We start from the raw sequence: 10825 nt of genomic DNA on the forward strand, positions 1-10825 counted from the left end.
GGAATCAAATAGATGATTTAAAGTCAGGGCAAAGGGAACCAGAAAGACTCTTCCTGGCCATGGGGAAAGGATTTCAATGCTGAGAAGTTGGGAGCCCAGAGCAAAATGCAGAATCCCCCTTCTTTAGCTGAGCCTGAAAGTTCTAAAGAACACGGCAGGAAGGTAAAGAGAATCAAACCCTCCCAAAGCAAGCGGGGCAAGGGGCCCTTCAGGGAAAGTCCTGTTGTTTCCCATCACGCTGAGGCATTTACAGGTTTGGGGCATCTCAAGGGAGAAAGGGAAAACCGAGATTCTGGTGAATTCAAAGCATTTTCCATGCACCAAAGTCATTCCAGAACATTCACAGCTCACTCAGCCACTTGGGTAAAGGACACCATTCTCTCCTGTCTTCCCAGGGACTGCCACCGCTGTAAGGAAGGGACAGAACTCCCGGGCATCTCCCAGACTGGCAGAAATGCAGCCAGGAATAGACAATCAGACAGAATGCCACGTACTTTCCTTTAGGATCAGTTTCACTTGCAAATACTTCTGCAAGGATCTAGACTAGCACTGCCCCATGGAACTTTCTGCCATAATGGAACTGTTGTCTCTCTGAGCTGCCCATTAAGGTGGCCAGCAGCTCCGTAGTGGGTGTTAATGGGCACTTAAAATGTGGCTGGTGCCACTGAGAAACTGCCTTTTTCATTCTGGTGCATTTGAATGTAAACAGGTGCTAGCAGCTGCACCCTGGGCAGTGGGGATCTCACTCTCCCAGCCCGAGTGTGATCACCAGTCCACTCAAGCAAGACTGTTCCCTCCCTCTGTCATGGCCAAGAATGCCACCTATCCCCACCATTCCACTTACATAAATGACAACAACCCAGACAGCCAGGGCCCAGCAAATCACGGGGGAATAGACATGTTTGGGCTGAAGATACCTTCCCGGGGGACTAGCAGGTGGGGTGACAGGAGGGAGCCACACTCTGTCCCTGTGTGGTACCCAACAAGACTTTCCCACGGGTGGGGGGGACGGCTCACTGAGAGCGGACACTGAAGGTATATTCTTTTGTTTTTTTTTTTAACTCAGCACAGGCTGGAGGCAACAAGCTCTCTCCCTTCAAGAGAGGTGAACTCACACCACACTACAGAAATCCACCATTCAACAGCTATAAAGTCTACCCCACCTCTCAAGAGAAAGGCCGTAATGATCCTGTACCACCACAGGTGACCAGGATGGACAAGGGGAGGTCTCCTGCCCACGCGCCCCTGAAACCTCACAGCCACACAGCGCCTTACCAGACAGAGCCGCCTCAGTGGCGCCAGCAGCCAGGGACGCCCCAACCTGCCCTCACTAACTGCAGATTTCAGCTGCCACCCCCATAGGCCCACACCACCGCCCTTCCTGGCCTGGCGCCCCTGGCTTCCAGGGGCAGTGGGCAAGGATGAGGAAATAAATGACTCCATCTTGGGGGCCACAACAGTCCTGGGCTTGAGAAGGGGAAGGGGCGTGGGTACTAAAGAGGAGACTGGTGAAGAGGAGAGCTGGTGAAGGTGGGACCAGGGCCTGAAAGGCCTCAGGTTTACTTAAACTCACAGAGTTGACTCTGGGTTTCCAGACGGAGGGAAAGGGGCCATGGGGAGAGTTTATGGAGGTTGGGGAACCACCCTGAGTTTGGAGCAAGGCTCTCAGTGAAGGCTCTAAGATGCTGGGGAAGGAAGGGATATGGGGTGTGCTGGGGGGCGAGGATAGTGGCTGAAAGCCAAACCGTCAGACTGAGGGATGTTGGGAGGAAGTGGGAGACCCTGAGTGTGAGGAGAGAGGTACAGGGGGCTGGGGAAACTACAGGTCTGTGAAGGGAAGCCAGCTGAGGGTGAAAGAAGCAGACCGAGATCTGGACTGGGGGAAAATGTGGGGAAGTGTAAATCAGGGTTACAAGAGCACAGAGGACCCCCGCTGAGGAAAGTGAGGCATCTGGTGTCTGAAGGGCTTGGGGGCTCCAGGTCAGAGCACAAAATGCCCCTGGGCCTGGTCTGAGAGAAAGGTCTGAAGGTGAAAGAGAGCCCCTCAGGCACTAGGGGCCTGAAACCAGAGGGAGCTGGGGGGGGGGGGGTCAAAAGTGTCTGAGGAAGCAAGCCCAAGTCCAAGGTGGGGATAAGGGGGTGAGCTCAACGCAGGACTGGGTCCTTGTGGGAAAAACCCAGGCCCCAGCCAGAGTTTGAGGGGAAACGGTCACTCAGGCTAAGGCAGTGGCGAGATCGAGGGGGAGCGAAGGTTTGGTCCTGGAAGAGAATGAGGGGTAAGAAGGCTTAGGGTGGGCCTAGGTTTGAGGAAGCAGGAGGCTGAACCAAGGTCCAGGGGATTCTGCGGGGTGGGTTATCGGGGAAGGGGGGGACTTAAACCCCAGCAACTGGGTTAAGAAAGAAGCAGCAGCGGCTGCGGGCTCTTGGAGTTTGAGGGGACTCAGGGCCAAGGGTCCGGAGAGAAAAGGAGACAGGCCCTGGATCCAAAGCAGGGTGGTACAGCCCAGATCTGACAAATCTGAAGGGTCCCTGGGGCAGCTGTGGGACTCTCTGGAGTGGACTGGAGTCCCCAGGGGGGCCTGCGGGGACTGTGGAGTGGGTTGGGGTCCAAGGGGCTCTGGGCCACACTGGGGTCCCAAAGGGCATCGCAGGGGTTTCTGGGCCACCTGTGGGGGCTCTAGACTGGTTCAGGGGCCCGAGGAACGTCCCAAAGGGTGCTGGGCTGGACTGGAGTCTCAGGGAGAGTCCCAAGGGAGTCTGAGCCGCCTGTGGAGACTCTGGCCTGGGCCGGGGTCCCGAGGAGCGTCCCAGAAGTCTCAGGGCTGGACTGGGATCACCAGGGGCATCCCGAGGGGTCTGGGCCGGGCTGCGGTTCCGGTGGGCGTCTCAGGGGGCTCTGCGCTGGGCCAGGCCGGGGTCCCCAGAGAAGTCCGATGCGCTCCGGCCGGGCCAGGTCGCGGATGGGGGAGGGGCGCCCCCGCCCCACATAAAGGCCGGGGGAGCGGCGGGCGAGCACAAAGCGGGACGGGCGGGAGCTGAGCGTGGGCGGGGAGGCCGGGACCGAGAAGGGCCCGGCGGGCGGGTCATGGGAGGGAGGGAGGGGACCGGGCGGGCGGCGGGCTGCGCTGGGGCGGCGCGGCCGCTCCTCACCTGATTGTCCATGGCTGGCGCCCCGCCCCGCCCCCGGGCCCCGCGTCGCTCGCCGCCGCCGCCGCTCAGCGCCGCCCCGCCGCCCTCATTGTCTGTCAGGCGCCGCCGCCGCCGCCGCTCCCGGCTGCCCGCCCGCCCGCCAGCCCCGCGGAACCGGAAACCACCGCCAGTCCGGGTCGCGCACCGACCGCGGGCCCCCGCCGCCGACTCTGGCCTGCCGCCCCGACTGACAGCAGCCCAGGCTAATCTGCGGCGCGGACGGCCGCTCCTGGGGCGGGACTTCCTGCCTGGCGGGGGCCTGCCGGGCTGCGGTCGGAGGGACGAAGCCCCCAGCCAATGGGAAGCCCGAACCGGAGGGGCGGTGGGAGGGAGGGAGGGAGGCGCGAGGCGAGCCCGGCGGAGGGGAGCGCGAGGTGTGCGCCGCACGTGGAGGGGGGCGGGGGCGGGACGGGCGTGCCGCGCCTGCGCACTGCGGCCCGCAGGGGGCGCTGCCTCGTGGCCGGAGCTTCCCCCGGCCTGAGCTTAACCTGGTCCAGCTGAGGTGGCGGTTCGAGCTCTGGGGAGAGAGCCCTAGGAACACTTTTGTTTCCTGGCCACGTGTTGCTACCGTGTCATGGAATGGACTCTGGGCTCTGGAACTGGAAATTAATTTTCCAGTGCTGAATCTGCATCAGGGAAAGCCTGGTCCACTCGCTTCTCCCCGAGTCTCAGTTTGCACATCTGTGAAATGGGAACACTCAGTACCTTGTAATGCTAGTTCACATTAATTTGAAGGATACACATTTGAAATCTTCTACATTAAAATGATCAGGAAAGTCTCATTTTATTCTTGAAATTTATAGTGCTAATCCCTCTAAAATCGTTTTTTAATTTACTCATGATCATATAATTTCACAATTTGTAAACTTTGTTTAGATGAGATAGGGACATATCGCTCCATCTTTTTTAGGATCTTGCAAGCCACTTACCTCTCGGACAATAGGACTTCTGCCTGCAACTTGGGGACCCTTGGACAGTTATGTTATTTTAAAAGATTTTATTTTTTTATTTGAGAGAGAGGCAGAGATAGCGACAGAGCACAAGCGGGAAGGAGAGGGAGAAGCAGGCTACCCCCTGACTAGAGAGCCTGATGCGGGGCTCCAACCCAGGACCCCGGGATCATGACCTGAGCCAAAGGCAAACGCTTAACCGACTGAGCCACCCAGCAGCCCCTGTACAGTTATTTTAAATTTCTTCTTGTAATAAACCAGGGCTTTTGTTTTGCTTGGGTTTTGTTTGGTGTTTTGTTTTTGTTTGTTTGTTTGTTTCCCTCTGCTTCACATTTAAGTGTCGGCCAAGTATTGTTTAGGTAATCAGGGCACTACTTTGCGCTGAAGAACAGCACCAGGAAATCAGTAACTTTGGAATGAACATAATTCCGTGTAAAACTCTGAAGAAGGCCAGATGCTGTCATAGTAATACGGTACCTTTTTGATCTAGGGCTGGGCGTGCTGGGGGAATAAATGAAGAACACGCTGAGAAAATAAGCAGCAACTTGAAAGTGGGTACAACTTTTTTTTTTTTTTTAATCCTATAACTGGATGTAAGTGGATCAGTTGTTCTAAGTGGTCCTTGAACCAGCAGGTTCGGCATCCCCTGGGAACTTTATTCAAAATGCAAATTCTGGTCTCCCTTGATTTACGGAATCAGAAACTCTGGGTGCATGGTCTGCACCCAGAGGGATAGTTGAACTAGCCCTGCAGATAAGAGTGAAACTTATTCAAATTTCCGAACCACTCCCCCAGGTAAAGGGACAAAAATTGAGGGGTTAGCCATTTGTCTCTAAAGGAAGCTTGCAGTGAAAAACCTTCAAGCTACAGTTGTTACAAGGGAGAGCTTCAGAAACTCAGCCACCTCCCCCTTACTCATCTGGGAAATTCTCCTTAAGTTAGATTCTGAACTGTTGGGGGTTTTCAAATTATATCCCCAGGGCTCCTATGAAATCAAGCAAAACCCTTTAAGAATCAGAAAGAATAATGGGGAGGGGCACCTGGGTGGCTCAGTCGTTAAGCGTCTGCCTTCGGCTCAGGGCGTGATCACGGAGTCCTGGGATCGAGCCCCACATCAGGCTCCTCCGCTGGGAGCCTGCTTCTTCCTCTCCCACTCCCCCTGCCTGTGTTCCCTCTCCCACTGGCTGTCTCTGTCAAATAAATAAATAAAATCTTAAGAAAGAAAGAAAGAAAGAAAGAAAGAAAGAAAGAAAGAAAGAAAGAATAATGGAGAAACAACCCAAGTGTCAATCAACAGTTGAATGGAAAAACAAAATGGGATCCATCCATGCAACGGAATATTATTTAGCCTTAAAAAGGAAGGACACCTGCTACAACATGGATGAAACTGGAGGATATTATGCTCAGTGAAATAAGCCAGACACAAAAGGACACATCCTACATGATTCCACTCGTAGAAGGTCCCTAGAGGAATCCAGTCCATGGAGACAGAGAGGGGATGGTGGGAGCTGGGGGTGGGGCAGGGAGTGGAGAGTCCGTGTTTCCCAGGGACAGAGTCTCAGTTTAGGGGAGATGAGAAAGGTCTGGAGATGGAGGGCGGGTGTGGTTGCACAAGTGTGAGTGTGCTTCGTGCCACTGAGGTGTGCACTTAAAATGGTTACAGTCATAAACTTTGTTATGTGTATTTTTACCACATTAAAAAATTAATGGACTTCTTGACACTGTGAACATGTAAGTATCCACGAATCCATAATAATATCAAAACAACAGCAGAGCTCATTCGTCACTTTCGAAAGTGACAACTGCATCAACTCCTTGTTTATCATGCCTTTACAGCATGAAAGCAGCCCAGTTGATGAGGGAAAGCCCTTTTCACAGAAAAACGCCAGCTGATAATGTTGAAAGGATGATAGCAAAATCACTATTTTGAAACCACTAATGAAACAACCATTGCGGACAAGAGTCATCAATGGAGGCTAAAACCATTCCTTGGAAGGTTACAGGGGACTGGATAGTCCCACGTTCCCCAAAGATCTTCCCTCAGATTGCCTGCTAAAAGCAAAGAGGAAAAAAGTAACTTTACCATGGAAACATCATGCTGTCACCACCTTGGTACGGTGACCACTCTTAGCAGCGAAGCAGCGGGACAAGCAGAAAGACGGGCTCCTGCTGGGGTGATGAGAAGTACACAGCACCAAACAGAAAGTTCTTGCCCAAGAAGTTTAACCCGAACCTGATCACCCCTAACGTCCTAACTTCTAGTTCACGGGAGAAACACATGAATATAGAGGAGCATGAGAGATGACATCATGGAAGCGGTCAGACAAATCTAGAAGGTGGAATCTCAACAGCCTGGCTTCCTTGCGTCAACAGGAGGGAATGAGAGAAAAGGTAACTGCCCAGAGGCGCAGGAAGTGGCCTCACAACGAACTGCAGTGTGGGCGTCTGTCACTGGATCTTGGGTTTTGAACAAATGAGCTGCATCAGCTGGGGAAGTACGAATGTGGATAATAGCAGCTGATATTTGAAAATGTATCTGGTTAGTTGTGATAATGAGATTATGGTTGTGTAGGAAAATGTTTTTATTTTTTAGAGATGCATGGTACTGGTTTAGAAGGATTCTATGCCTTATGGCTGTATAAATGTCAGGGTACTAATTGCCTTCAAAATACATTAATAAGGGGTGCCTGGGTGGCTCAGTGGGTTAAGCATCTGCCTTCAGCTTAGGTCATGATCCCAGGATCCTGGGTCCCTGCTCAGGAGGGAGCCTGCCTCTCCCTTTCCCTCTGCCTGCCTCTCCCCCCTGCTTGTGTGCTCGCTCTCTCTCTCTCTCTGTCAGATAGATAGATAGATAGATCAATCTTTAAAAAAATAAAATAAATATATTAATTAAAAATAGATGCGAAATAGAAGCAAAAATGGCAAATGTTAAACATTGTTAAATCTGGGTGATGGATATAGCAAACCGTTCATCAAACTGCTCTTTATACTTTATATCTGTATGTGTAAATTTCGATAATAAAAAGCAAAAAATTTAAAAAACGCATCCTGTGCCTAAAATAGAACCACTGTATTCCTTCCTTCAGGAGGTCAACAGAGGGCTGCCCCATTTTCTCATTGGTGGTGGCCCTGTCATAGCCAACACCTGCTAGGTGCAAACTCGTATTATCTCATTTCATCCTCACAATACTAGGAGGTAGGTGTTGTTGCCCCTGTTTTACAGGTAAGAAAACTGAGGCTCAGAGGAGGTGAGTGAGTTACCCCAAAGTTGCATGATGCATATATGGCAGAGCCAGGGACCCTCTCGATGAAACCTACCCTGATGATCCCATCTAATTCTGTCCCCCCACATAGCTCCCCAACACTTGTGACCCTGCTTTAATTTTTCCTTTATCCACAGCACTTCTCACCTCCTAATACTTATTGAGTCCATTGTCTATATCCCCTAGATGCAACGGAAACTCCAAGAGAGCAGGGGTCTTTGTCTTGTTCACTGATGTATCCTGAGCACGGTGCCTGCCACAAAGCAGAGGCTCAATAAATCGTTGTTGCATGAAATGAAATAATACTGAGTCACATAGGAGAAGGTTGGTTCCTTTTCATTTCTCTTCAGTCTTTCTAACTCCTCCAAGAAGAAAGTCTTGGCTTGGTGCTCATGCATCTGAAACTCCTCCCTGTCACTCTCTAATCTACCTTAATGACAAGAGAACAGACCTAGAGTTCAGAGCCTGGGACAGGTCATCCTATCTGGTGCCTGGACTTTGAAATCTCCTGATAATCTGTAAAAAATACCAGTACCAGGAGCCTTAAAAAAATTCCCACCTTCAGAGATTCTGGTCTCATTAGTCTGGAGTAAGACAGAGACACACACCCCCATACACACGCGTACACGTGCACACACACACACACACACACTTTTGTTTAAATTCAGCTGGGGATTCGAATGTGCAGACTGGGTTCAGGATCACTGAGCTGCAGTTTATAACACTTTTTGTTGCTACTGTATCCACTTTTCTGGTTGTTTTTTATCTATAACAAATGACTTGTTTAAGTGACACAATGTTTCCTATTTAAACACACCAGTGTGACCAAAGGGAGTAGACTTAAAGAAAGACATAAAGTAAATAGTAATTTGAGCACTTGGCAAAATGCGTGATACATGTTATCTCGATGTTACAAACAATGAAATTGAGACACAGAGAGACTATAAGTGGTGGCCCAAGTCCCACAGCTAGAAAGTAACATTTTAAAGCTTAGGGAGTCTAGTTTACCCCTGTGGCTGACCGGCTACTACATTAGGTCTCTATCGCCCCCTAGTGGTCCAGTTTATTTGCACCCATGGGGAGGGCTTGGCATTTATTCCCCCCTACCTTTCACCTTGTAGAGGGTTCAGCCCATCAGAATTTGGGGGAATCCTCTTTCTGATCTCCAACATGTTCCCCGTACCTACCAGTTTCTCGCCAGCCACAAATGCACACACAATCACACATAGCAATACGGAATATGACCAAGCTGGAGCAGAGCCCAGTGGTCAGTTGGAGTCCCACCCTAGATTAACTTCAACTCGGAGCAGATCTTGAATGTCACATTGAAGCATTTGACCCTTATCCCGTAGGCAATAGGGAGCCATGAATGGTTTGGGAGCAGACCAAAAATATGTGCAACAAAGCATTTCCCCAGAAGAGGGCAGCACACTGGACATTTGCAGTTTCCTCTGTGAAACAATCGCTGATCCCCATACTCCTCCCAGGGCCAATACGAGCCTTTAAGTCCCCTTTGTAGGAATTTCAAAATGGCAGCCCTTCCAGGAGAATGCCAACTCATAACAGGGCACAAGGCTTGAGGGAGGACTCCAACTCCCAACCCCCATTTGTCCCACACCCCTCTCAGACCCCATTTAGAGTGGAGCTCCCCACTGGCAAGAGGAAACATGTCCAAACCTGACCCATCAAAGGATTGCATCTCTCTGACTCCTGGGATTGGTTTAGTGGGGGTGGGGCATGACCTAAGACCAGCTGAGAGGGACTCTGGGAGCTTTATTCAATTTTAGTTGTGTAGGAATTCGCATACCATAAAATTAACCATTAACCCTATTAAAGTATACAGTTCAGTGACATTTAGAACGCTCACAATGTTGTGTAACCACTACCCCTATGTGGAAGACATGAGGAAAGGAAACTCATCCCTATTAGGTGTCACTCCCCATTCCCTCCTCTCAGCCCCTGGCACCCACAAACCCACTTTCTGTCTCTGTGGATTTGCCTGTTCTGGACGTTTCATATAAATGAAATCACATACTATGTGACTGTGTGTCTGGCTCTCTCACTGAGACCGTGTGTGCTGGGTTCATCCACATGGTAGTGTGCGTCCGTGTTTCACTCCTTTTTATAGCAGAATAATATTTCACTGTATGGATACACTACCTTTGTTTAAGAGTTCATCCATTGATAGACATTTATATGGTTTCCACCTTTTGACTCTTATCAGTGGTGCTTCTATGAACACTTCTGTACAAGTATTTGTTAGAATACATACTTTCAATTCTTTTGGGTATATCCCTAAGAGCGGAATTGCCAGATCACACGGCAATTCTATGCTTAACTTTTGAGGGGCCGCCAAACTGTTTCTCACAGTGGTTTCAGCAAACTACATTTCTATTAGCAATGTACAAGGGTTCCAATTTCTCTACGTTTATTCTTCTGGTTTGTTTTTTTTTTTTAGGGCCAATTTTGTAAATATGAAATGGTATCTCGTGGCTTTGATTTACATTTCCCAGCTAATGATATTGAGCATGTGTGCTTGGAGCTTTGTATACACTTTTCTTTTCTTTTTTATAATATTTTTTATTATATTATGTTAGTCACCATACAGTACATCCCTGGTTTCTGATGTAAAGTTCGATGATTCATTAGTTGCGTATAACAACCAGTGCACCATGCAGTACGTGCCCTCCTTACTACCCATCACCAGCCTATCCCATTCCCCCACCCCCCTCCCCTCTGAAGCCCTCAGTTTGTTTCTCAGAGTCCATAGTCTCTCATGCTTCATTTCCCCTTCTGATTACCCCCCCCTTTCTTTATCCCTTTCTTCTCCAACCAATCTTCCTAGTTCTTATGTTCCTGGTATACACTTTTCAACTTGGAAGGACGTAAAGCCTAGCACTGCTGGCAGCTGCCTCCCACCCATGAGGTAGACCAGAGGGATGGAGGGAGACTGACCCTGGTGACATCACTCGAAGCCTGGATCCAGCCATATCTGCAGCTTGATCCTTAAACTTCAAAAGTAGATATGCCGATTGTCCTTTTGTCATTTCAGCCAGCTGGAGCTGAACATTTTATCCTTTACCCCAAAGAGTCCTCCCTGATGGTGACTGGGACTTGCCAAAATCACATGGCTAGTTCAAATTAGGCAAGTATCCAGACCTCCTACCCACCTGCTGCCTCTATAGCCCAAGAGAAGCCTGTGAGGATGGGTCAGCAGGGGCCAGGAGATAGATGTTGGGGACAAATTGTTGGTATGTATTTAGAGACAGAAACATGGGTGGCGGGACAGGAATCAGATGCTTCTCTGGCTGCCCTTATCCCCACCGGAAGGTGTAGAACTGAGGTTCTTCACTTTCAGGGTGCTTAATACCCCATTAGAGAATCTCGTGGAAGTACAGCTCCTTTCCCCCCACCAAAAACACC

At 50.2% G+C, this 10825-nt stretch overlaps 1 protein-coding gene across 2 annotated transcripts in view; it reads right to left on the reverse strand.

Moving 5' to 3' along the window:
* MLLT1 (MLLT1 super elongation complex subunit) overlaps positions 1-3196 on the reverse strand; it is a 65241-nt gene extending 62045 nt beyond the window's left edge. For both annotated transcript variants that reach the window (XM_026481190.4, XM_026481189.4), the window contains exon 1: positions 3151-3196. In XM_026481190.4, coding sequence (XP_026336975.1) covers positions 3151-3162 — 12 coding nt within the window. In that variant the 5' untranslated portion in view covers positions 3163-3196. The remainder of the gene's footprint in view (positions 1-3150) is intronic.
* Between the last annotated feature and the right edge of the window lie 7629 nt (positions 3197-10825).

Source organism: Ursus arctos, unplaced genomic scaffold (assembly GCF_023065955.2).
Source record: "Ursus arctos isolate Adak ecotype North America unplaced genomic scaffold, UrsArc2.0 scaffold_14, whole genome shotgun sequence".
Taxonomy (NCBI): Eukaryota; Metazoa; Chordata; class Mammalia; order Carnivora; family Ursidae; genus Ursus; species Ursus arctos.